This window comes from Furipterus horrens, unplaced genomic scaffold (genome assembly GCF_987537825.1).
Source record: "Furipterus horrens unplaced genomic scaffold, mFurHor1.1.pri manual_scaffold_4, whole genome shotgun sequence".
NCBI classification, from domain to species: Eukaryota; Metazoa; Chordata; class Mammalia; order Chiroptera; family Furipteridae; genus Furipterus; species Furipterus horrens.
Window position 1 is genome coordinate 8359887 of NW_028327174.1, and position 26534 is coordinate 8386420.

Here is a 26534-nt window from a genome sequence, read left to right on the forward strand (position 1 = left end):
TCTAACAGCAGCATTGCCTCTGCATTCCAGAACAATTCCAAAATGAGGCCAAATGGATTCTGGCCCCAGCTCTGATCATGGGTGGGAGGGGGAGAGCGGGAGGTCACTGGAGAACCCCACTACTTCTTATGAAGCTCGTAATTCTTTCAAGGGTGTGTTCTATGTAGGGTCTGGTTGTTTCGCCCCAGTTGGAGCCCTCCACAAATCTGGTCAGGCAACAGGTTAGAAGCCAAACAATTGGATTTATGTGAACAGACGTTGCAAGGTCTGTTTAATTTTTCTTAAATGGATGTTTTCGCAGGTGTGCCCTCGCTGTCCAGGCACTCCATCGGCTCAGGGGACTGTGTTGTAGACCTTGTAGTCGTCCTTCTGGGTGACGTGGAGCTTCCAGGGGAAGAGGCGCTTCTGGGCGGGCTGAGCTGGGGCCTGCCTCACCATGAGCCTCACATCCTCGTCCGAGAGCAGCCGAACCAGGTCCCCGTCAGCATCCCGGTAGTTTAGGGCAATGTCCTCCTTCTGGAACTCCCGCCTGGGTGGGGAAGATCAGGGGGAATGCAGGGCTAGCAGCCTTAGGCCTGAGCATCGGGGCAGAGAGTGGGGCAGAAGGACTTTCAGGGTCTGGACCCAAATATCCAAAGTCAAAGGAGGACGCAGGCCTTATCACCTAGTGGTCCGACCGCCCACCGCACAGATGGGCAAACTGAGACCCACGGGTGGAAGGGAATCCCACATTAAGTTAGTGGCACAGCCTGGAACGTCTGGTGTATAAATGTGTTGAACACTTAGGAATGGCTGTGGGGAAGAGGAGCGAGTTTGGCCAGGCGCAGGGCAGAGCAGAATAAAGCCCCACGAGACACCTGTGTGAAGCTGTTGAGACTGGGATTGGCTGATGTGGGGCACGGGTAGACGGGCGCGCTTACTTGCTGGTCGAAGTTAAAAACGATCTGACCTTTCTATGGGTAATTTGACAAAATGAGTCAAAAACTTAACTGATTTGCCAGTACCTTGATCCCAGAATTCCACCTCTAGAAAATCATCCTAAGGAAATAATTGGGCAAGTCACCAAATACGTGACACAACATAATTTACGGTAGTAAAAAAGACCAACAAAAGGGGATGGTCATAGTAATCGATGCGCATCCATAGAATGATACTGTGTAACCAATTAAAGTAAAATTTCTGCAGGAGAAGGGGAGGGGGGCCCTGAAGAAAGCTGAGTGTACATCAGATCGTGAGAGGAGTAAAGCCAGGAGGTGGCTTCACTTGTTTCTGCCTTTCTGTGATTTCTGACAGTTGTTAAAATAATGAATAAGCATTACTCCTAGTCAGGGAGGTAACAACGCTGTTTCCCGTCTGTGAACGGATTGTCCCGTCTGGATCTTGGGAGATGGCAGTTCCCTGATAGTGGAGGACCCAAAGTCAAGGTTTTTCCCTAGAGACTTCAGCTCCAGCTGCAAATCTACACCCACAAACTGTGTGACCCCACCCAAGCACCTTTACCTCTCTGCGGCCCCCCACTCGTCTCTGACCCGGGGAGCTGATGCCTATTCTGCCGGTCTGGGCTGTGGATAAAGCAAGAAGGCAAAACGGATACAGAGAGCGCCTTCACGCCTTGTGTTTCTCCTTCGGGTCGCTCCTCCGAGGTCTGTGATGTGCTCCTCCACCCCGGTCCCCCCACCCCCTCACCTCATGAGCTGCAGCAGGTCCTTGAACATTGGAGTGCTGCTGAGGTCTTCCTCCACTGCGATGTCCCTACGGAGACAACAGGAATCAGGGAGGATGCATTAGGCCCAAAGGGGGACATGAGCATGACCCTGGCCAGGCCATGAGGAACTGGGACATCCCGTTATGGCCTTGCGGCTTCTCTGGAGGACAGTGGGGGCCACCGCAGGCTTTAAGTGTGTGCCGGGGGTGGGGGTGGGGTAACAACATCTGATTCAGGTCTCGGGACCCAGACTATGATATGGAGGCGGGAGTGGGGGTGGGCAGGAAGGTGGACAGGCGCCCCGCACAGGCCACGAACTTGATGGTGCTGATGGTGTCCTCATAGTAGTAGCAGCGCAGCCAGTTGGTGGGGTCGTCTTCCTCGGGGAAGTCCTTGAGGATCTTCACGAAGGATAGGGGGAAGATGCCTGTGGCCCCCCGGACAGAGCCCTGAGAAGGAAAGAAAGGGCTGTGTTGCCCGTGCGGAGAAAGACAGAGGGGCCCCCAGTTCCTTCATCATGACCGGGAAGGGCAAGCGGTTTGGATGCCCTTATGTAGAGGGGGGAGAAGTGACCAAAGTCACCAAGCTGTGCACCCCAAGAAGAGTCCCATTTTAGAACAGGTCGGGATCTGAATTTATCTGAAAGTCTGCTCTCATCTCTCATTCACTCACTCACTCACTCACTCACTCATTCATTCAAAGATCCCGTGAGTCCCAGCTGCCTCTGAGCTCTCCAAATAGATGGAAAGCCTTGCCTTCCCTCATGGAACTCCCCCTGCTGTGGAAGGGACAACATGCAGGTAAACAGGTGAACTTTGTGGTGACTCAGATGGTGTGGGTGTTAAGGTGGAAAACAGAAGAGGGGAGAGACACGGAGGGGTGGCCCCCACTCACGCTTTCATTCCACAGATAACACCGAGCACCCGCTTTAGACGGAGCAGCCAGAAAGCTCCCTCCCAGCCCCAGCCTCTCGCCTAAACTTCAGGCCAAGACCCAGCCACTGCCTGCACTCTGCACGCGTCCTCTTAGTCTCCACAGCCCTAAGGAAGACATCACTTACGTCCCATTTTACAGACGTTTAAACTGAAGCTCAAAGTAGTCTCTTTGCGTCTCCCCTGATTCTCTCCTCAACCTGAGGCCAGAAGCTGGCCAGCACACTGACACAAAGAACTTTCCAGAAAACAGGAAGGCAACAAACATTTCCTATCCCCAGAGAATGGCCCGGCGATAGCCCTCAGGAAGCTGTCAGGGCTGATGAACACCTAACAGAGTCCCAGGACAGGAGTAAAACCAAAACTGCCAAGTCAACGGGACTGATGGTTCTTGCTCCTCTCCAGTCCTGGATGCTGGGGACCCTCCCAGCCCTCAGAGCTCCCTTTGGGACCCATCTCAGTCGCCCAGCATCCCCAATAGAAAGGAATCGTATTTAAAAAACAGACCTAACACAAAAGGCTGGCACTGGGCCAGAGCCTCCCACCCGGTAACCTCCATTTCCATTCACAGAGATGGAGATGCCGTGAGCCCTCATACGGGCCACACTTGCTGCGTGCGGGGACAGAGCAATGGCCGTGACAGGCCCTGACTCCGGCGGCTCTTTATTCTCTCAACAGCACTGGCTCTGGCCAGATGCCACACACCCCAGCCATCTGTGGGCCGAGCCCTGAACAGCCACGCCTCCTTCGTCTCTTCCAGGAACCCTGTGACAAAACTGCCGGCCTTGCCTCCATTTACAGAAAAGAAAACCACTGGGTTGGGCAAGTTTCCCAAGGTCACAGAGTTGGTTAGAAACACCGCAAGGCCGTGACACCAGACGGGCTGAGTCCAGAGCTCAAGCCCTTCACTGTTCATTCTTGCTTCTTGCACATCTGGGACGTTATCCCAGATCACAGACCAGCACATCCCAGCTGCCTCCCAGGCCCGAATGTCTGGAGACATATTTGACTGTGGCAGCTGAGGGGTGTGACTGGCACCTAGTGGGCAGAAACCAAGGGCATTGCTAAAGATCCTACAATGCAGACGGCCCCATTACAAAGAACTCTCTGGCCCCAATGTCAACAGTGATGTGGCTGAGAAACCTCGTGATAGACCAAGAAATTACACTTCCCTAGAACAACTGTTTCTTGGGGTCAGACAGAATTAAAGGCAAGTGTAGGCTCCAGGATCATCTAACCAACCACACACCTGTCTCCCCAATGTCTATATCCCCTCAGCACCCCACCCTCCCCACATGCCTCAGGCTGCATCTCTTCCCTGGGGTCTTCCTGGCCCTTCCCCATTCTCTGGTCCCCTCATCAGACCCAAAGCAATTTCACCTCCACTGTTATGTCAGCCCTCACCTCCACCTTCACCTCCATCCTCACCTCCACCCTCACCTCCAAACTCACCTCCAGCCAGTCTTTGTTGATCCGACTGAGAAGGAAGATCACATCCCCGACTTTGAAATTCAGCTCCAGTTTGCTGTTCCCAGTGAAGTCAAACAGAGCCTGCAGAGGAGAGTGAGGTAAGGTAGGAGGACGGAAACAGTCACTGCGTGCCCACTCAAGTGTTCGCTTTGGTGTTCCATTTAACAGGTGAGAAGGCTGAGGCTCGGGAAGAATCGGTGACTTGTTGGAGGCCATGCTATGAGTTATTGGAGGAGCCGGGATTAGAACCCAGGCCTCCCTGACTCCAGAGTGGGTGTGATGAGCATGGGAGGGAAGGAGCCAGTCTCCCTTAACCCAGGCCTGTGTGGGCTCCGGTGCTGCCATAACCCCCAGTCACTGACCGCACTGGTTCTGAAACTCATGTTTTTATGTGTGTGTCCTCAGGGGGATCGTGAGCTCCTAGAGGACAGGGCCTTATCTGAGCCACCTCCCAGGTGATAGTCCCCAAGCAGGGCTGGCCCAGAGGCGGCCAGGGAAAGCTTGCTGAACGAGTGGTGGGTGGACACAATCTCTTCCATCTTTGGGTGCTCCACACGTCCCCTCCTCTCAGCTGGGCTGGGGTCCTCGGTGTCCAAGGCCAAGACTGTGGCCCTCCCTCCGGGGAGCACCCAGCCCCATCCCAGACACAAGCCCACGCCCAGCAGGATGCGCTCAGTGGCTGAGGGTGGTGCCGCCCCCAGGGTCGGGGGGCGGGGGGGCAGGCCTGCAGGGTACCTCTGCTCTCGGAGCCTCCAATCGCTCTAAACTGGCACGTTGTGGGGACTCGCTCTTGCTGTGGAGAGAAAAGAGGGGCTGTCAGCCCTCCTGGTTCTCTCAGGGCCCAGCTGCCTGCTTCTCTGCCAGAGGCTGGAAAGGCAGGAGAGAGAAGATGTTAAAAACGGTGCAGGGACAGTGACTCCTGTGCGCTTCACACTCCCCCTACCCCCACCCCCCACCTCGGTTCTCACAGCCCCTGGAAGAGAAATTGCACCCCCCTTTGTGGACAGGAAGCAGAGGCTGAGAAAGGAGGGGGTGGGGAACACTCAGTGCATAACCTGCCAGACGGGTCACATTTGTTCCTTCCTCTATCTGTTCCCTACACCCCAGCTCTGAAGTCATGTGATTATTCTAGCTTTTCAGCTGAGGACGCAGGCTTGGCGGGGGGACCCCCCTGCTCCAGGGCCCAGGGCTGCCCTGCGCACAGGGGAGATGGCAGGGCACCCAGAGACACTGGCTGAGGAAGGAGGGAGGAGCGGGGGCGGAGGTCGGGGCTCAGGACCACTGTCCCTGGAATCCTCAGCAGCAGCGACCTCGCCTTTGGAAACCCCGTGCTATTTCAGTGGCTTGGATTTTCAATGATTATTCCCTAGGGGATAAAACTGATCTCTATTCCTTCCCTTCCTCCTGGGAAAAGAGAGAGACAGAGCACCTGGTTAGGAGGAAGTGGCCGGTGGGGGTGCAGGGACCTGTCACTTACACTTTCCGGGTGCGTGGGCGGAGCCGGCGGAGAGCCTGGGGCACCTGCTCTGCATCGTAGGGCGACTGATAGAAGAAGATCCGGACGTCTTCGTCCATGAGCACCCAGATGGGCAGGCTGAGGAGGCTCTGTGTTTGGGTGAGAGGACAGGGTGGGGTGGGCGGTCAGCAGAAAGGCCTGGATACCAGCCCGGCTGCTCCATCCCTCAGCTGCGCACTGAACCCCTCTTCTCTGCCTGGTAACAGAAACAAGGCAGATTTTAACAATTTCAATTAGGTTAAGGTAATATTTTCCCAGCTTTGCTCCTGGGTTCAAGGTCAGGAGGGGGCCACATGGCTTGAGAAGCGTTTGTTTGGAAAAGACCAAAAGGCCTCCAGACACAGCACTGACTGCCCAGGCACTGCCCTGACTGCCACACGTGTGACCTCACTCCATGTCAGGGTGACCTGCGAGTCAGGGTCACAAAGGTGAAGGGACCAGCCTGAGGCCACACAGCCTAGCAGGTGACAAAGCTTGGGCGTCTAGGGCCGCCGGCCACCAAGGTCCATCCCTTAACTCCAAATGAGACAATAATGGGGGAAGAATCCCCCAATAACCCAAGCTAATGACAGTTGGTGATATTCTGGCCTAAAAACTTTATCTCGTATCACAATTGGGGAAACTGAGGCTTGGCAGGGCTAGGACATGGTGGGTCAGGACTCTCACTGGATCCCAGGCTGGTTACACCTCCACAATGCAAAGTACATAAGGCATGAGGACCCAGAACCTGGCAGGGCCCCACTATGCACACTGCGCAGGTCCCCATCCTCAGCCACACATCACCCAGGCCCGCAGGAGCCCTGTGGTTATAGCTCTGGGTGCTGAAGCCCTACAGGCACCCAGAACCCAGAGCTCCTCAGAAAACCCCATGGAGACAGCAAGATGGGAGGAGCCCGGAGCTCCATCCAGGAGGGGCTGGGAATGCAGAGCTGAGGAAGACACAGAGCCAGGCTGCAGCCGGGCTCCAATTTCAGCTCTGCCACTCCCCAGTTGGTGACCCTGGGCCTTCATATGCTCATTAAAGAAATGGGGCTGCTAACAGTATCTCCCTCGGGGGACTGTGTAAGGAACAGGTAAATGAACATGTGCACAACACTTGAAAGAGCACGGGGCATCTAACAAGTGCCCACGTTAGATATTACCATTGCCATTGTTGCTGTTATTTTTATCACTACACAACACAGTGGGGTAAGGGCAGAACCCTAGAATCTCAGAGATACAAGTTCAAATCCCATCCCTCCTACCTAACTGCTCTGTGACACTGAGTGAGTGACTGTACCTCTCTGTGCCTCCTTTCCTCATTTTAAAATAGGGATAATAGTATCTAACCACAAGTTATTGAGGGAATTATCAATAAATAAGCCCATTCATTTATCTGCCAAATGCATACCAAGAGCCTCCCTGTTGTTAGTCAAAGTGCTCCACATAGTTCCAGGCCATTGTCATTATCACATGATTCATATTCATCAGGGCAGAGGTGAGACCAGTGGGTGGAAGGAATCAGGCTTTTCTAAGAGCTATCCAACAATGGGACGAGCAGCCCAGGTCAGGGGGGGAATGATAGTGAGCTCCCCGTCTCTGTAGGTGTGCAAGCACAGGATAGGGTTACCATAGCAAATTCCTGCACTGGTTGACCTCTGGACTTGAGGAATCAAATCGGATGCAGATAGCCAGAGATAGGACCCTCCACCCCTCCTGAGCATGCTCTCCTCTCCTCTTCCAGCTCTTTCTGAGGAGGGTAGAACTCCAGCCACCTTGAGGGAGCAGCTGTCACAGCAGCCCCTTGAGAGAAGATGCCTCTCGTGCTGGTTCCTGCAACTACCAGAGAGGACAGGCGGACCATCTACTCCCTCTGTCTACCTCCTCTGCACCCCTCCCCTTCACTCCAGCAGGTACACAGTTTCCAGAGCACTTTCGTGTCCTTCTCTCCAAGGATCCCAATGCCACTCCTGTGAGACTGGAGAACTGGATGCACTGTCCTATCTCATAAGAGAGAAAAAACCAAAGCCTGGAGAGTCTAGGCAACTCACCCCAAATCACCGAGACAGTCAACATCAGAGCAAAGACTAATGAGACCCCTAGCTCATTGCTCTTCAGAGCAGAGAGGAGGGTGAGCCTCATGTCTGTGAGCATGCCTCTGAGCTATGAAGAGGGCTTCCTTCTCCAGTTTCTTGAGGTTGCCATCAAGCCATGGCTTGTATGCCTCTAATGACAGGGTGCTCACTACCACATGAGGAGCATTGTCCCTTTCTTGCCTCTCTCTGTCTGATGAAAGGCCTTTCCTGACTAGCCTGGCTTCTGCCTTTAAGATGCTCTTTCCTCAGTCTCCCCCACCTCCTAGGGATCCAGACAATTTATAGGTTGAGGAACATAGAAGGGCACCAAGCCAAGGTCCATGAATTCAACTAATATCTAGCCTGTGCCCTGACAGGGGACCTTTCTCCAGCTCGCACAAAGGCGCTGGGAGACAGAGCTGGGGCCCTGGCCCATCGTGCCCCTGTTATATAGACCGAGCCTCTTTGTGATTTCATGACCCACCCGACCATTCCTCTGGGCAGAGGGTACCTTGAGGCGGTCACCAGATCCCGTTCACCTCTGTATCAAAACGCCTGGCACAGACGTTATATTTGTCAAGGCAAAGTGCGGCTCTTTGTACCTTCCCCACTGCTCCTGCGGTGCCCCCGCCCCAACATCCTGGAGCCTTGAGAACACTTCCTGCGTCTCTCCCCAGGCCAGGCCTCTAAGGATTGAAGGTGCGGTCCATCAGAGCCAGAGCACCAGCCCAGTTCCCAAAGCTGAGCTCAGACATGATCCCCGGGCTACTCCCACCCCCACCCCCGCCAACACCACGTGCCATCCCGGGCGCCACAGTGGCATGGCCCCACTGTTACCTTCATGTAAGCGTTGAGGGCAGGTATCCGCGTCTCAGCGATCTCCTGTTTCACACCCACGTAGACCTTGGCTGAGGAGAAGCAGAGAGCTGTCCGCCCCACTGGCCTGCGTGCCCCCCTCACCTTTCCACGGCGCTGAGGTGGCCACTCTGCATTGTCCCACCATCCAGCGCACGTTCTCTGAGTTGCAGTGTGGCCAGCTGATATTTGTCTCGTTCTAATTGTTCATGTGTTGCCTGACTGCCCCCTGGCCACGCACGCACATGTGTGCTCACACACTCTCACACGCACACACACAGGATCCTTAGCTCCGAGAGAGCAGGATCTTTGCTTTGCTCACAGCTGTATCCCCATCACCCAGGAGAGGGGTCCCCATCCCTGGCTGCACAGTCAAGTCACCCAAAGAGCATCAAGACCCCCATTGTGCTGGACTCACTCCAGATCAATTGAATCGGAATTGCTGGGGGTGGGCCTTGGGCGTTAGGATATTTTAAGTCTCAAATGACTTCCAATATACCACTGAAATTAAGAACCGTGGGTCTAGTATATTGCCCAAACCAACAAACATTTGTTGAGTGGATGGATGAGTCATTCTTCAAAAGCAAGATGGCGTGGTGGTGGGGGGGGGGGGGTCAGACGCTGGCTGACCAGAGACAAATGTCCTCTCCGGGAGCCCCACCCCCACCCCAGAAGGGAGCTGTGGGTCTATAAGGAGACATTGGAGAAGCAGTCAATGAGGCAGAAAGGGAACTGGAAGATGCTGGTGTCACAGAAGTTGGGAGAGAGCTTCCTGGAAGAGGAGGTAAGACAACAAAGATATGTCGACCGCAGTCAGAGTTAGCCGGTCATGGGCCACCATCCTGAGGGGAACTCAGTGGAGCGGTAAGAATTGAAACCCAGGCGGTGGGTTGAGGAGCAGTTGGGAGGTGAGAAGGGGAGAGAGCGGGCGAAGCTTCACTGTAAAAGAAGGAAAAGGAGGCCTTGGTGGGCTCTTGGGGCCTCAGGAGGCTTGTTGCCAGAATGCTAACTCACATCACGTGCTTATTTAGAGATGGAAGAGGTCGGAGCCTGGGTATGACCTTGGCAGAGTCGAGACATAAAGGAGAAACTGCACATACAGGGAACACGCAGGACCCGCTGTCACAGGAGGGTCGGATGAGAGTGGGACAGATCCCGCTTCCTCTGCAGCCCAGAGACCGGGAAGTGGCTGGTGCCAGCAAACCCAGCTCACAGGAGGACAAGAGGAGCCGGGGGCCACTGGGGGCTGGCCTCAGCTCCTCCTGGGGCTGGGAGAGGGGAGCCACAGGCATTTACTGAGACAGAGAAGGGAAGAGCTGATAGAGGTGGGGTTGGAGCTTGAAGAAGGAAAGGGAAGGAAGGGCTCTGTCTCCGGGAGACAGATGCTTGCATGTGGCTTGCAGGGCAGGGAGGGGAACTGAGAGGTCGAAGGTTTGGGCCTGTCCTGGGTGCACGCTAGGCACGAATTGGGGAGGAAGGCCAGGAGGCAAAGGGTGAAGGGACGGTCCAGAAGCACAGCTGTGATGCCCGCAGCCTCTAAGCCGAGCAGGGACGTGCGGGAGCCATGGGGTCGGGGCTGGGGGCCAGGGCTGCAGAGGCAGAGGGCAGCTCTCATGGAGGGGCCCAAGGGAGGGCTGGGAGATGGGTGTGTGTTTAACTAGGGAGACACAGATTGCCTGACTCAGGGGGAGAGGCCGTGCTCACGTGCTCCACACCGTGGCCACTGTCACTGGGACATGACTGAAGCCATAAAGATCATCGGGGCACAGGAAGTCAAGGGCTACGGGGCTGGAGAGCTAGAAGGCAGCCCGTGACTGCCAGGAGCGGGGCACGGACCCAGTGAGTGCTCTCACGTGGGCTAAAACAGACCCACCTCACCGCGCCGGCAGAGCGCGCAGGAGAGCCGCTGGACAGTTCTGCCCGGGGCCAGGGCGCCCAGCTCTGCCCGCAGCGGGACTGGGACCAGCCAGCCTACCTGGGAGGGTGGGCAGGGTGCAGGCGACCGGGCTGCTCTTGCTCTCCGGCCCGTAGCGCTCCTCCAGCTTGCTCTGCAAGGCGTAGAACTGGCGGTAGCGGCGGTAGATGAGGTACTTGGAGCCCCCTTTTGTCTTCACCTCGATGACAAAAACCTAGGACAGAGGCCAGGGGGTAGGACCTCGGAGGCCAGGGACAGAAGAGGCGGGAGGCTCCAAGGCCCTAAGGGTTAAACAGGGGTTCTCAACCGCAGTGTGACATTTGGGGCCAAATAATTCTTTGTCGTGGGGCTGTCCTGTGCCCTGGGTTAGGCCGCAGCCCTGGCCACCGCCCCTGGGGGGCAGCAGCGCTCCTGCCCCAAGTGCTAAAAATCAAACATGCCTGAAGGCACTTGCTGCCACGTGAGCCCCAGAGGGCAGAACCTCCCCGTGGGGAACCACTGGGTGGAAGTTAAGAGATGGGAAAGTTCAGAGGTCAGAGGGGGAGGGCCGGGGTTTCTCTTACAAAGTGGCTGGTGAAGCCCCGCTTCTCCTCGATGTCAGCAATGTTGGCTGAGATGGCAACATCATCAGGAAGCTGTTCAAAGTCGCTGAGGGAGGCGGGAGGAAAAGAAATTCCGTTTTTTCCCCATCTGTTTGGGGGGGGGTCCCCCCCGGGTGTGAAGCAGTGTGCAAATTGAACCCAGGGCGTGTCAGGCATTCCTCCTTCAACAGCCCTTCCCGGGCCAGGCCAACACACGGACCAGCCCTCCAGAGCGAGGGCCCCGGGAGAGGGGCCTATGTATCAGCAGCCATGCTAGTCTGACAGACCCCTTGCGACCGCGTTACCCACCCAGGACCTGTGCTTCAAGCACCTCTTCTGAACAAAGTCAACACGTGCCCCACAGAGAGAAGAATGGCTAATTATGCCCAGGCTGGGGCAGTGTCACAGAGGGGGTGACATTTGAGCCAGGTCTGGAAAGACCTGGGGTCCACCGGGTAGGACACGAGGGGAGGGCTTTGCGGGCAGAGGGGACAGCGTATGCTAAGGTTCCGAGGCCTGAGGAGTGGGCCCGATCAACCGTGGCTGGAGTGGGATGCGATCAGAGACTGAGCAGGGGGGTGCGGCCAGGCCGAGGAAGGTCCCCAGTGCCGAGCTCAGGAAGTTCTTTAGGCCACAGGGAGCCACGCGAGGCTTTGGAAGAGAGTGAAAACACAATATGATCCCAGCTTTAGGAGGGCCCCTCAGGCAGCTGCGTGGAGAAGAAAAAGAGGACAGAGACTTGAAGGGACTGAGCCCCCCTGGGAGGCTCTGAAGTGCACCAACGGAGGGGATGGTGTGACAGACAGCGGGCACAGGCAAAGAGGACCGAAACAGGGGATACTGCTCTTGGCAGACACTATTTCATTTGCCGCGTCCCATTTCTTCCTGCTAATCAGGCTCCAATTTTGTTCAGGGTGGCCATGGGCCTAGCTCCAATGTGACAGATCATGACAGGGCTGAGCCAACATAAAGACCCCACTCCTGTCTCCCAGCCTCTCCTGCAGCTAAGAGCAGCTGCATGACCAGTTTGGCCAATGGGACCTAAGAAGGAATCTGCACAGCGGTCTCTTAGAGACTGCTTTTTTTTTCTTCTCTTCTTTCTTTAAAAGGTTTATTTAGTATCAAGCAAGAGGAAACTGCTTAATGCTGCAGAACATTTCAAGACTTGAGTTTCAAAAGAATACCACATTATTTGCACTTGTAATTGGCTTCCCTTTTTCTGCATGTTGGCACGAGGGAGAAAAAAGCTAGCATATGGCTGGAAGATAAAATAACCAAATTCTATGGAAACCTTTATGATGAAAGGTAAGGCGTATGTTAAAGGATGAATTAACATATTTTGTAAACCTATATTTTGTTTAACACTAAAGTTTCTTTCCCCCGTCTTTGATAATCTATTTTTTCATATACAGACAGGAAATAACAAAATTTTACCTATTTTTTTTTTTTAAATTTCTACCCAGGTTGATATTTCCGCAAAGTAGTTTTAAGTTCCACCCATTCAGATTTTAAGCATTTTTATTTATTTAAAAAGGGGTTGTTCACAAGAAAAACTGCTTTGAACAGTATAGGGGTACAGGACTGGTGGACGCTGGCCATTTCACAGCCTCAGACAGTACAGTCAGTACCAGCCCCGTGGCTGGTCTCTGTCGTTGCCCTTTGCTGTCCTGCCTCTGACTCTGCCTATGTCTTGAGTGAGCCCACTCCTCTCATCCAGAGGAATTGTATGTCTCGTCACTGAGTCCATGTCCATAATTTTAGTAATCAGCACCCTTCTGAGCTGGGGGCGGGGGGGTGCACTCCAGCTGTTATCACAGGAATCATAACTTTGATCATCAACAGCATTGGCATATCCAACATCAGAGCCATAATCCCCACAGGTCTCTTGTGCTGGGGGTGGCGGTGGAGGGCTGTGCCCAGGTGGGGAAACTACCTCTTGCTCTTGGGAGTGGGGAGTCGCCTTCTCCGACTTGCTGGCCCTGGTGGGGAATAGGACTCCCCTGGAAGCTGGCGAACCTCATGGTGCACCCACTCCAGCTGGCCAGCTGGGACCTCTCCCCTTCCCCCTGGTTGTCGTCTGGACTAGTTCCCCTCTTGTACACAAGGGGGGTTTGAACAGCTGGCATGTCTGCATTTTCTGAGCCACCATTCAAGTATGTTCATTCCCAGCGCTGCGCTTGCCTGATTTCATCATTAGAGTCGCGCCTGTCCCATCCCGGCACACGCTTCTGCGGGCAGGGCACACACTTCAGTGAGAGCATGGAGCTGTCGCTGAGGAGGAGGCCCTTGGCTTCTCCACTTTTCCTCAGCGCTTCTTCCTTTGTCTTGTCTCTCACGGAGCCTTTCCCTAGGATGGACATTCTGGTCACGGTTTCTTCTTGGAGTCGCTCCAGAGAATTGCTACGTGGACCCAAAAGTTCCCCCCCAAAGCTGAACTTGGGGAGCTGTTTTACAGGAATTAACACTTTCTGTCCCAACTTCATGTTCTTAGTGATCACCACCCCGATGTCCTTTTCTTCATTCTTTCCTCCTCCTTTTTGGAACTTTTCTATTGCTTGGTCCACCAGCTGTGGCACGGGCATGAAGGAAGGGCCCAGGGAGTCCTTCTTCGCCGTCAGCTCTGGCAGGTACTTCTCCTCCATGCTCACTGGCCGCCCACGCCCCAGGATGCAGACTGGAGATGGCCAGACAGCAAAGACCTTGCAACCTCCGACCACACCCACGCCTCAGGGGTGTAGAACCCAGGGCTGGACACCGAGGCCTAGCCAAGCCAGGCAGGCAGCCTGGTGGCGGCAGCAAGGGGCAGAAACCAGCTGCACAGCCCTGTCCTGCTGAGGTAGCTGCCTGTCTAGTTCCCCACGCCGGCGGCTGTTCCTCTTGGATGTATTGCTCTGCTCCCGCAGGGCCATTCTGCAGAGAGGTTTGCTTTCCTGATCCAGAGATGGATAAGGCCATCATGGCCTCCTCCTCCCTTCTCTTCTCTGCCTGCCTTGGAAGCAGGTGTGACATCCGGACCTGCAGCAGCCACACTGCATCCATGAGGCAAGAACATAAGGAAGACCAAAGGAATCTCTGGGAGGCTGGTCCTGAAGTCACTGAGCTGCAAAACCAGTTGCAAACCCTGAACTTCTTGTTACATGAAAAAATAAACCCCTGTTTGTTTGAGTTACTATCAGTTCCTCTGCTCCCTGCAGCCTTATGCATCTTCAACGGACACACTACCGATCTGCCAGGCATTCCTGAGTTAGACCAGCAGGGTTTGGGGACTGTTTGTCTGTGGAGGTAAAAGAAACGGCAGCGTCGAGAGTGACATCCACATGTCACCCATATTCTGACCAGGATGGGTGGGAGGGGAGCAGATGGACGGACTCAGTTTCAGGGATGCCAGTTTGGGAGGCCTCTTGGGCTCCCAGGGGGAGGTCCAGCAAGAGCTGGTGTGTGGCTCTGGAGCCGGGCTGGGGGCATCTCAGCGGCAGTGGCTGAGGGAAGGACTATCTGCCTGTGACTGCGGTTAAGGCCCCCAGAGAAGAGCAGTGAGCAGAGGAAGGGGGTGAGAGAAACAGAAGGAGGAAGAGAATTCAGACAGCTAAGGAAATGGAAGAAGTCACCAAGTCTGGCCACTCGTGGCCAGATAAGGAAACTGATGCCATCATGCCTCTACTATTGTAGCAACTGGGAAACAGGGTCAGAGTTGGGGGGCGGGGATTGCCACCGCGAAGGCCTCAGAGCTGATCAGGACTTCAGGACATACTGGTTTCAAAGTCTGCACTCCCAGCCCCAGCACCTGCTGGTTCCCCTTGGGACCTGCACTGCCTGGGACCTCAGGCTGCCCCAGGATGCAGGAGGCTGCCATTGGGAGGTGACACAGGGTGGCAGTGGGAAGGCTGAGGAAATCTCACCACTCACAGAGTCACTCGGTGGCCGCTGGCCAGCAGCCTCCCCACACACTTTCCACACATGCCCTTATGGTAACACCCTTGGGAGAAGCTTCCTCCTCCACATTCTCCCCTGAGGCTGTGTATTTCTTGGGTATTTCATCTGCAGTGTGATGAGGGTGGGGCAGGAAAGAACCAGAGGGTAACAGTGGCCCTGAGCAGGGACTCAGACAGGTTGGGTAACAGTGGCCCCGGCTATTTCCTGAGTGCTCACTGAGGCACGGAGAGGTTCATAAACTTGCCCTACTAAGTCGAGAGGCTGGGCTGTCCCTAGTTGGAAACATGAACTTAAATAAATCCCAGCCCTTCCCAGCCTCACTTTCCCCATCTGAAGTAATAATAACAGCAAACCCTTGTTAGTACCTACTGCAGCTCAGGCACTGTTCTGAGCACGTTGGGACGTGGCCTCGGCCTGCCTGAGTCTCACAGCTGAGGGGAGAAGTTGCTCACTAAACAAATGGTGACATAAGTTCGATGGGCATGGATGCCATGCGGGAGACGCACACGGTGTTTTGAGTTGCGGCAGGGGCCTGAGCATTAGTCTCGTCCCTCAGAGAATCAGTGTGTGGTGGGCAAGCAGACACTTCTAGGGTGGGGGTTATGTGCATCAGAGAGAAAAGCAGGGGTGCAGTGCAAGGATGCGGGCCGGGCTCGCTCAGACTGAGGGGGTGGTCAAGGAGGACTTCCCAGAGGAAGCAGCACCAGGTCAGCAGGAAAAGAAATGAGGAGCTGGCCATAGAGTGACAGGCAACGGAAACTTGGAGTGCCAAAGACCCTAGCCCTCCAAGAGGGCGCAAGTTCAAGGATCTGCAGTGGGGGTAAGGGGGTCATCTGTGCACACCTGAGCACAGAGCTTGAGGGAGAAAGTAACGAGAGAAGAAGCCAGTGAGACCAGCAGGGCCCACTCACGAAGGACCCTCGTGCCTTGCCCTGGGATGGTGTAGATGAAAAGGGGTTATCATGAGAGGGCATCAGCAGACCCGTGTGTACCAGAGCAGGAGGGCGCAGGTGGAAGAGGGAGGCTCAAATTCCTGGCCCTGGGGTGGCCAGCAGGAACCTTGGGAAGACTCCTTTCTGCGCTCTGGCTCCTTCCACCTCTATTAAACAGAGACCACAGATGCATGTACCTCCCAGGAGGGTCAGGAGATCTCACTACAACAAGCACAGCCCAAGAACCCTCACGAGAGCAGGGACCCTGCCTACTCTGCATCCCCAGCACCCAGAACTGTACCAGGTTCATAGTAGGTGCTCAACAAAAGCCACTGCCAGTGTCTATGTTTTAGCAAGCCCTCTGGTGGGAAGTGTGGGAATGGTTTGCTGCTTGCTGGGCAGCACAGGGATGCAGCAGCCCCCACTGGGTGTCCCCCTAGAATCACCAGGACTTAGCCAGGACCCCTCAGAGCTGAAGTCAACTCAGGGCCCCCTCGGGGCAGGATGCTCAGGGCCCATACACACTCAGGTTGTTCATGCAAAGTCCACTTGGGAGCCTGGGCAGTTGAGGCCGAAGGTTGGAAAGACTCTTGGGCAGCAGCTAGTTCAGGTTTTGTGGTTCCTGCACACAGTAGGTGCTCAAAACATGTTTGTTGGAACTGAACTCACTACCCTCAGTAGTCCTTTCCATCTTCAGACTGCTCGGGTCTGAGAAAGTCCTGCTGTGGGGCTCTGTCGCCCGCCCCCTGGATCCTCTGCTTTGGCCTCAGGCAGAACGTACATAGAGCTGCTTTCAAATAAGGCCTCCAAGGGGCGCAGAGGCCATTGACCCCAGGGTCTGGCTCTGGGCCCCATGAAGGGCTGGAATGAAGGGCTGGAAGAGGTGGCCATCCTCCTCTGAGGGGCGAGGGCAGCTGAAAAGGAGCAGGGAGTGGGAGGGAGGGACACACAGTCGCCTGGCCAGCCCTTGGAATCATCTCTCTGACCCACGTTCCCCGAGAAATAGGAAGTGCCACAAGCCTGCAGCAGCAGCTGCTTCCTGCAGGTTCCAGTGTGCATGTCATGCCCAGTCACCAATGAACGCTGTGGGGATGGGGGGCTGGAATCTGGTGGGATGACCACGCCCCAGTGCCCCAGTGCCCCCTCCCCCCCACACACACCGTCCTCTGTGGCTCACCAAGGCCATGACTGAGCTGTCCTATAAGCATTGGCTTCTCCCGCCCCTCCCTCCATACATATGCAGACAAGCTTTCCTCCTGCCATTCAAACTTTGGAAATGCCACCCCATGTCCCATTTCCCAGCCTGCTTCCACCACAGGCCCTTTGCTGCCCACTTCGGTCCAAGCCAAATGGACCCATCTCCAGCAACCCTGAAAGTCACCTCCTCACAGTCAGCACGCTCTCTTTTTGATGTTGCCGGCTGTCCCAAGGCTGGAAGGCAGAAGCCCAGCCCTGAGTCCCCTGGGACCCTGAAGCTCAGAGCACAGGCCTGGCTGCTGAGGAAAGTTTTACAAGTGTTGCTGGAGATGAACCTGCGCCCTGGCAAGGCTGGGCTCTGAACACAGGCCTCGCCACTCGCTCCCTGCACCCCAAGAAAGTGCTCCATTCTCCTTGGGCCTCCGTTTCTCATCTGTACGATGACAGGATTGGACTGGAAGGATCTAAGGACATTTTCCAACTCAAAGATCCACTCATTTATTCATTCAGTGGCCTTTACTGAGCACTTGGTCTGTACCAGTATTGTTCTACATCCTAGGGACACAGCAGTGATGAAAAGAGACAAATATTGTAGCCTCATCAAATTTTTTCTAAAGGGGGAGCCAGTGATAAAATAAATAAATGAGTCTAGAAGATTATTACAGTAATAAAAGGGCTTGATAGGAAAAGGAAACAGGGCAAGGGGTGAGAGAACATTGAGGGGGCAGTCATGGAAGGCTTCTTAGAGGAGGTGACACTTGTGCCAAGCCTTGGATAAAGAGGGAGAATGAGCCTGGTTCTGTATTCTGTTTGAAAAAAAGATGGAAAGCTATTACTGACCACAATGTGGATGGAGCATTGGGAAATAGATCACCTGAGTTCCCATCTAGACTCTGCCACCACTTCTGTGTGACCCTAGGAAAGTCACTGCCCATCTCTGAACCTCAAGTCTTCATCTGTGCCTAAGGGAGGTGAACCACAACCTAATTTCCTTAAAACAGTTTCCAGAGTCTGCATTTCTGAGTATTTGGGTTCTGACTCAGCTCTAGCCTCTCTGCTTTTGATAGTAATAAGGGGCTTCAGGAGGGCCAGCCTCTGTCCCCTGAGGCCTTCTGGGAACAGTGAGGACACCTAGGGAGGGCAGCAACCCTGCACTCACCTCTCAGCCCGCAGTCTCTGGGCCATTGTTCTCAGTGGTCCAGGAGAGTGGGTGAACGGAGGGCCTCGCCTAGCCAGGCCCAGGCTAAGTTCACCTCTCACTTCCCCCCAGCCACCCTGCGTCTGGGCTGTGGTCCTAGGAGTCCACAGGAGCTGCCTTTGGGGAGGCCCCACCCCTGTTTCTCTCAACTCTAGAAGAGGCCCCTCCTCCTGGCTCTCTGGTCTAGCCAGTGGCCCACACTTCCTCTTCCCCATCTCCCAGCTGCCCTGCAACTGGGGAAATGCACACCCCTAGAGGGCAGATTTGCAGGAGTCCACTGATCTGGGGGCCTTTGGGAACTTCCTCAAAGCCAGTTCTCGGTGCCAGGCCTCAGATGGGCATCAGAGAGCCCCGCTTCATCAGAGATAGGGTCTCAGTGCTGGCTCAGTCACCATGGGGTCTCATGACCTTGGGGAGTCACATCTCATTGTCTAGCTCATCAAACTGGACCCGTCCACCCTCACTGCCAAGCCTTTGCCTAAGTGATTCCCTAGACCCGGAGTGCTGGCCTGCCACCTAAGCCCAGCTCAAATGCCACCTCTTTCAGGAAGTCTCCCTGGTTCCCTTGATAGTTAGTGCTCACAAGCTCTTCTGTTGTATTCAAGTGCAAAGGTTGGTTTATGCTTCTGCCTTCCCCCTGGAGCTCCGGGCTGCACTCTCCTCATCTATAGATCCTTGGAGGTCAGCAGGACTGGAACAGCCAGTCCTCTCTGCGGGGCTGCTGAACAGAGTGAGCACCTGCTTACAAACCTCACCACACCTCCTCAGCTGCCCACCCTGCCCTGAGAAGAAAGTCCAAACCCAGCCCTGCCTCCCTCTGAAGCTCCTTAGGTCCTGCTGGCTTCCTCAGCCCCCTCTCCCAGGCTGCCTCCTTCCCAACTGGCCTCCATTCCATTTCTAGAATGCTCGAAGATGCCTGCCCCTCAGAGCCTTCCTCCATGCTGTTCTTCTGCAGGAATGCTCTGCCCTGCCGCCTTTAGGGCTTGGTTTGGAAGTCACTTCTTCAGCGAGGCCTTTCCTCCCCCTCCCCCTGAATGAAGGCCCTCCCTGTGGTGTTCTTGCCCAGATCCCTGTACTTCCTCTTCAGAGCAGCTGGAACTGCTGTCATTTTGTATTCGTCTGCGTACTTATATGTTTAATGACAGCCTTCCCGGCTAGCCCAGTGCCTGCACAGTGCAAGTGCTCCAGCGACATTCGGGGAAGTCACGGAGCACTTCCAGCTAGTGATTCTGCAGCCCCTCTAACATGCGTGGCTACTGGATGCTGAAGGGAGCTCTCTGCGAAGTCCACAGTCACATCCACTAACCCGGGCCGGCCACAGGCATACTCACACGCACACTCACGCGCTACTGATGCGCACACAGCACAGAGAGCACGTAGCGAGGACGCAGCCATGCCCTGGCGTCCGTGAATCCCAGAACGGGCCTTTCTGACTCCCTCTGCCCCAAACTCATGCTGCCGTAGGACCCTCGGGACTGGGACAGGAGTCTGTGGGGACAGAGCCAGCTGAGTGGAGCCTTGAGCCAGGCTCTCCTGCTGCAGACCCTTGGTCATTTCCCAGACCAAAGGACTGGGGACAGGAGCCGTCCTCAGGATCCCAAGGTCTGCCTGGCTCCAAGAATGGAGAGTAGCTGGAAGCCTCAATCCCTTCTATCTGAGCCTCTTCTCTGTCACCCCAAGGGACCTTCTGCCCCAAACAGAGTTCAGAGTGGAGTAGAGTCCTCAGAAGGGAAAGTGTTCTGGGCCCAGCCCTGCAGCCCTAACCAAAGAGTATGTTCCTTTCTTCATCCAGGCAGGCTGGGCCAAGGGCTCTTCTGAAACCAAGCTCCTTTACGGACTCCTTGGGAGATAAGGACAGAGCTGGAAAAAGACAGAGCAGAGGACAAGAAAGGAGAAAAAGAGAGAGATACTCTGCCAACAACTATTTATTGAGCAAGACTCTTGGAATACAGAGATAAATTCAGATGGCAGATTGAACATAAGTTGAAATTTCCCAAACTCCTCCAGCCACATAAAATATGCTGGACCATAAATATATTTTTAAGTATTTTAAACATATAGAACCCAGCTCAAAAGCAAGAGAACGTAATTTTGAGGTTTTAAGAGAGGAGGAAGCTATACTAGTAGGAGAAGCTGCGTTCCACACCCCATGGGAAAACCAAGGGTGGATATGGGTTGTTGGGGCTGAGATTTTAATGCAAACCTGAGTCTAGGTCCAGGCTCTGGTCCCAGGGCTGGCAGGAAGTCAAAGTTGAGCTCCCAGGATGAAGCCGGTGTCAGAACTGATTAGAGGAACATAATTTCTCAGTCATCAGCTTGGGTCGCTGCAGGAGCGGAGATGCCCTCTCAAGGCCACGGGAGGAGCAAGGAACACAGCCACTGGATCTGAGCATCAAGCCTGAAACACACACCAGTGTGAGCCCCGGATCTAAGCTACCCACCCGGAGCAGCACTCCCAGGGTGAGGCATTCCATCACAGGGTCTGGAGTCCATGAGCTCGCACGGCACCTAACCCCAAATTAAATTCCCAGTCGTGCAAAGAACCGCTACCCTGTGAAACCCAGCTAAAGGGCTCAATATACTGAAGAGTTTACACCTGAAGACCTGGAAATCATACAAACAATGACTCTGACCCGGCCACTGGTGGCTCGGGGCTGCTTGTCAGAAGGATGAAATGATTCAGTGAGGGTAACAGGCAGGGTTAAGCGTGGCAGATGTGGCAGGTAAGTATCAAGAGGTACGAGCACCTCGCCATGGCCAGGGCTAAAGACACTGGCCTACAGTTGCTCAGGAAGACTGGAAGTGACACCAGTTTTTGTGAAAACGTGTGATCCAGCCCTGGCGTGTGATTGTACCATCACATGTGTACAGTCGAAAGCATAAATTGTCATATAGAAATGTCGATGTAAGAAATGTCCAAACCTGTAGAGAATTTTAATGCGTTTATTTGAGCCAAATCGATGACAATTGCCAAGAAGCAAAATCTCAATGGACTGAGAAAATGCTCCCAAGAACGGCAGTTTTGCAGCTTATTTTATACATTAGAATCGAAGGAGGAGACGTAAGGAGTTACATGAAGTCCATTGGTGGTGGATTAAGGGGGTGGGGAAAGGCAAAGGAGGGGAATCCCTGGCGTTGGATAAAAAGTAAAATGGAGAAACTCATACTTCTTTTACATTGGTGAGCACAAGATAGTTAATAATGAACATTTACACCACATACAGGTGGTATTTGGGGAATAAGGTAACAATGAGGGGTCCTGTGACCTATGCCAAAGGAGAGGACTCTGATATTTCAAAGGTGTGTTATCTTAGATGCAAAAAGACAATAGACTGGCTCACTTATGGTGAAGGCTGACCTTTGTCAGGGAAGCCACGGCAGGTCCAGGATGTGGTTACTCACCAGGACCCACTTTTGGTTAGGCACTTTTATGCCGAGACCATCCTTTGTGGTTACCTCCCCCTCTCTGCGTTTGCATGGCCCCCCAGACAGGCTCCCCTGAGCTTGTTAGATTTTGTATGTGGACCCTTTTCTGTCCACAGTAACATACATATAAAGACATCCGACTATGTAGGCAAGTGTGGGTGTGTTGGTGTGCATCTCTACAAGAGCCCCAGTGTGTACAGTGGTGGCCCCATGAGAGGACACATCCAGATGCTCAAATCCAAGTTGGTGCACATGAGCATAAACATGAACACATTCATACCAAGTTCATGTGTCCTTCCTGATCCTTTTTTTACTCACCTGTAAAACAGGCTTACTCTTGGGGTTGTAGTAAGAATTCATGAGAAAAATACATGAAAGGTGCCTAGACATATGGGAATTTCTTATTCTTGTCTATAGTTTTCAGTGTGTGTATGTGTGTTGGGTAGGGCAAGCCCTCAAGTTCAACTTCCCAAGTTTCTTGGGGTCTTGCCTTCCCATCCACACCCCCTTGACCCCAGGATGCCTCCTATGGCTCTGACTCAGCCACCAAGCAGCACAGAGTTGTCCAGAGAAGGGCCCAGGGCCTGGGGTGGGCCTTCCCCTCTCCCCACCTCTTCTGTCCCTTTCTTCCGTCTCTGCCGTGGTTCTGCTGACTGGGACTATTTCCCTGGCTCCTCATACACAGAACACCGCTGCTAATTTTATGCCCAGGCTCTAGTACAGTGTCATTTGAGGCCAGACACTCTGTCAGCAGTGGGCTCCCCCCCGCCCACTACGGGGGAAGAGGAGACAAAGTCTTCACACATTCCATTAAGCTAGTATTTCTCAGGCTCCCTGGGAGGGTACAAAGAAATGCCAGCAGTGATCTCTCCCATATCAAAACGTAGCCTCCAGTCCCCACAGCCTATGAGTAAACAAACAAACAAGCAGTTATTGGACAGTGTGAATGGGTAGCCCCAGTCTAGACACTAAAGCTTCGGTGCTTTTTTCTTAGAAGCAGCCCCTCGGGCCCACGCTCCCTGCCAGGTGCCTTTGAGAGCACACCAAATCCAACAGCTGGAAGATTTTAAGCAGCTAGTTAGGAGGAAGAAAACTGCCAGGGGCAGTGGGAAGCAAATGACAGTTCAGTGACACTGACAATGACAAAGAGGATGGAATGCTAAAAAAAAAAAAAAAAACCCAATGCCCAGGCCTTTTCAGGGAAGGGGCGCTGCTCCGTGAAAAGTTTACCTGGGGCCCTGCATAACCACGCCTCCAGGAAAAGGTTCCCTCCTCGCAGACCAGACCAGAGGGATCCCTAGAGCGTGAATGAGGACTGGCTCTAAAAGTCACAAAGTGCATGTTCCAGCGCTGGGGTACTCAAGACAACACACAGAGCTCAGGTTAGAGGTGAGGAAACCCTCCTCCCAGTAGCCCGTGGCCAGGCCATAGCCGCCCCCCCCCCACCCACCCAGCGCTGTGGGAAATGGAGCAATGGAGCCCCGCCAGGGCTGCGGCTGGGGCGGCGTCCCGTGAGCCCTTTCTGCAGGGCTAGCAGGTGCCCTGGGGACCTCATTATGGGAACTCAGCGGAGGCCGGAGGCCTGAGTCAGCGGCTCTCCCAGGGAAGGGAAGGAAAATCCCAGATTAGACTAGCAAGATTCCGGAAGATCCCTTGCACACTGAATTCCCCAATCCTGACCCACATGTGTCTCCCTTCATAATTTATGAGGGGAGCTTCACTGGCCCGCCTCCCTGAGCCATAAATAGCCGCCTCTGGCGCCCCCCCTCCCCCACCCCGGGAGCAGTATGTGAAGATAGCAGGGTTTGGGTGAGACCCAACCAGACAGCAAGCTCTCTGCAGGCAGGGCCCCCCCACCCCCACCCCGCTTCCCTGTGAGGCCCCGGCACACCCAGTGCTGGTCTGGAACCCGGGTGCCCTGGCTCTGGCAGTGCCAGCTGTGCATTCTCTCTGACCCCCAGTTTCCTTGTTCATTTTCTAAATGGGAATGATAATATTGGCTTCACAGAATTACTGCATTCTTCATTTGTTCAAAATACATTGAGCACCTACTATGTGGCAGACACTTACTGGGTGCCTGGCTCCAAGGGAAAGTCATCGTTCTTGTGATACATACATTCTGGAGGTGTGCTAAATAAGACAACGAACGCCGAGGGCTTAGTACAATGCCTGGCACATGGAAGGCAGTCAGTAAATTACAGATGTTAATGCTACTACTATTAATGATAATTTTTTTGGTATGGCTTGGTCCCCTCTTGGCCTGGCTCCCCCTGCACAACTTGTTCCTCTTTGTCTTAAAGCGTATCACATTAAATTCTAATTTTCCTCATATTTGCCATCCATTCTAATGAGACACTTGACATATGGAACAACGATGCACTTAATCAAAATGTTGACGGGAAAAGACCACCAGGGGACGCCACGATTCAGCATCGGTTTGCACTCTGCAGCGCGACCTGCAGGAGGAATGTCATAGTCGCAATAGAGGGTCTCGTCGACCTACAGGGTGAAATTGGGACAGTCTAGCAGAGCGCCGCCTGCTGGATCTCACTGCGCTCTCCAGACAGCCCCATCAATCAGAATCTGCTCAGACGGAACCTGGTCAGACAGAATCTGAGCAAGATTCCCTGGATGCTGGGGGATCCTGAATCACCTGTCCATCGAGCATAAATACGATGACAGCCAAGACGCACTAAATTCACTGTTTAACCGTCCCTTCACCGTAAGATGGCAGGAGTATATGAGTTAGCATTTGCAAAACCCCTAGAACCGTGCCAGGCCCAGAGTTCTGCTCAGTACATGTTGGTTCGGATTACTGTTATTTAATCCTCAAGCCAGCCCCCATAAAATAGGTCATGTTTTTATTCCTGGTCATATTTTTATCCCTGGAGATAAGGAAACCGAGGCTCTGCGGGGTTAGGTGCCTGAACCAAAATGACTTAGTGAGTGAGTGGCAAAGTAAGATTTTGACTTCAAATCTGGCTGACTCCGAAACTCACACTGTTAATAGCTGTGCTCTACTGGACTCCATTCATTTGTTCATTCCACAGCATTCATTTAGTATCCACTCCGCACAGGTATAAAGAATACAGAGATGAATCCGGCACAACTGTTGCTCACGAGGAGCTTATGTTCCCATGGAAGCGCACACATAAACACGGACACACTCACAGACATGTGCGTGCACTGCATACATGTATCATACATGCAGGCACACACATTTGTGTACATGCATGTGCACAGGCATGCACGTACACATAAACGCATGCCCGCGTGTACACACATGCACACAGAACAAAGTACAATTCAGGGAGAAGCCAGGAGATACATGTTAAGAATTCCATCTCTCTGATTCCATGCTCAGTGCTGTCTCAACCCCCAGAGGGTTATAAACACTAATGTCTCCAGGGGTCTAGCAGGTATCCTTTCTGTTTCAAATGGAGCTGGGGTAGAAAGGCACAGCACTCAGGGCATAGAACTCCAAAGACTCCAAGAACTGTGAATGTGAACCTGGCCTTCAGGATAGAACTTGCATTACTAGCAGTTTGCTGACTCTGTCTATAGCTTTATTATTTACACATGGATGTTGGCCTCCATTTGGGCTATTGCTCCAGTCCCTGCAAGCATTGGGGTCATGAAGCAGGGCAGAGGGACTTGTAAGCCACAATAATCCTCTGGATTTCATCCAAAGAAGAAAGAGAATCCGTTAGAGTGTTTAAATAAAGAGCGCTGTAATCTGATTAATGATTTTAAAAGATCCCTTAGCTGGTTAGCATGTGGTTCACAGGAGGTGGCTCTGGAAGTAAGTAGATTAAGCGTCCTCTTCTAACAACATTCTAACTGAATGTTTAAAAATCAGATTTATCAATGTATAATTTACATACAATAAAACTCATCCACTTAAAGCCTACAGGTCGGTGGGTTTGGACAATTACGTAACCACACAGCAGTATAGGACATTTCCATCATCCCGAGAGATCCCTTGTCTCTTTCCTACCCATCTCCCCCCTTCCCTGGCCCATTAGTCTGTCAGCAGTGGGCACCAGAGGGAACGCAGAGGAAGGAGAGCAGGAAGGCATGACTTCTCTTTGCTCATCGTGCCCAGCGGCGCTGCCCTGGAGCCCTCATTGGTCCCAGTAACAACGGATTCTAGTTTCCAGCTTTTTCCCCATTGCCCAGATGAGCCTCACCCGCCCCGCCTCAGAGGTCGGGAGTTCTGAGTCTGGGCTCTCTGAGGGCCGTTGTTCAAGCTCTCAGGCACCTGCACCAGCGCCATCATCCTACCAGCTCCCTCCGAGCTTCTAGGCTCCGATAGCCCCACTCCCCTCCTTCCGCTCCCCGGGCCGCAGGACGCAGTTACCGTCTCTGCTTACTTCAGTGCGCCCCTTTTGTCTTTTCAGTCTTTCAAGATCTGCCCAATCAGTTCCCTGTATTAAATGCTCACTGCTAAAATAATCTGTGTGCTCTCTGCTTTCCCAGGGCCCAGCCAGACCAGCAGGCCCCAAGTCTAGCTTCAGGCTAGAGCGTCCCACGGAAGGATGGGCTCTCAGACAGTGCAGCCGACCACTCTGACCCTCGCTTTCTTCCTTTGTAAAGGCACCAGACACAGCCTTATATGGCTGAGGGCTCAATAAATATTTGAGGGAGGAAGTGGGGAAAGGGGGCATTTTGTATGAGTTAGTGGCACCTGCTCCATTTGGGCATCTCACAAATTTTCCTCCGATGCCTTACAGGGAATGCAAATTCCTCCCCCTCCTCACTCTGTGCTTTGGTTCTTCTTGACTAGGGACTGCTGAAGTCCCTCAGAAGCCATGCTCCCT

General features: G+C 53.8%; 1 protein-coding gene and 1 pseudogene across 1 annotated transcript; both read right to left on the reverse strand.

The window, feature by feature from the left end:
* Positions 1-222: 222 nt before the first annotated feature.
* NCF4 (neutrophil cytosolic factor 4) lies at positions 223-18423 on the reverse strand. Its single transcript, XM_090272491.1, has 10 exons — positions 18250-18423; positions 11011-11095; positions 10508-10661; positions 8515-8585; positions 5585-5712; positions 4843-4900; positions 4090-4188; positions 2024-2154; positions 1687-1752; positions 223-529 (listed from the first exon to the last, which is right to left on the reverse strand). Exons 1-10 carry the CDS (start codon positions 18273-18275, stop codon positions 334-336), a joined length of 1014 nt encoding a protein of 337 aa, XP_090128617.1. The 5' UTR covers positions 18276-18423; the 3' UTR covers positions 223-333.
* Positions 12569-14430, reverse strand: LOC150011076 (KH domain-containing, RNA-binding, signal transduction-associated protein 3 pseudogene; annotated as a pseudogene).
* Positions 18424-26534: the final 8111 nt, after the last annotated feature.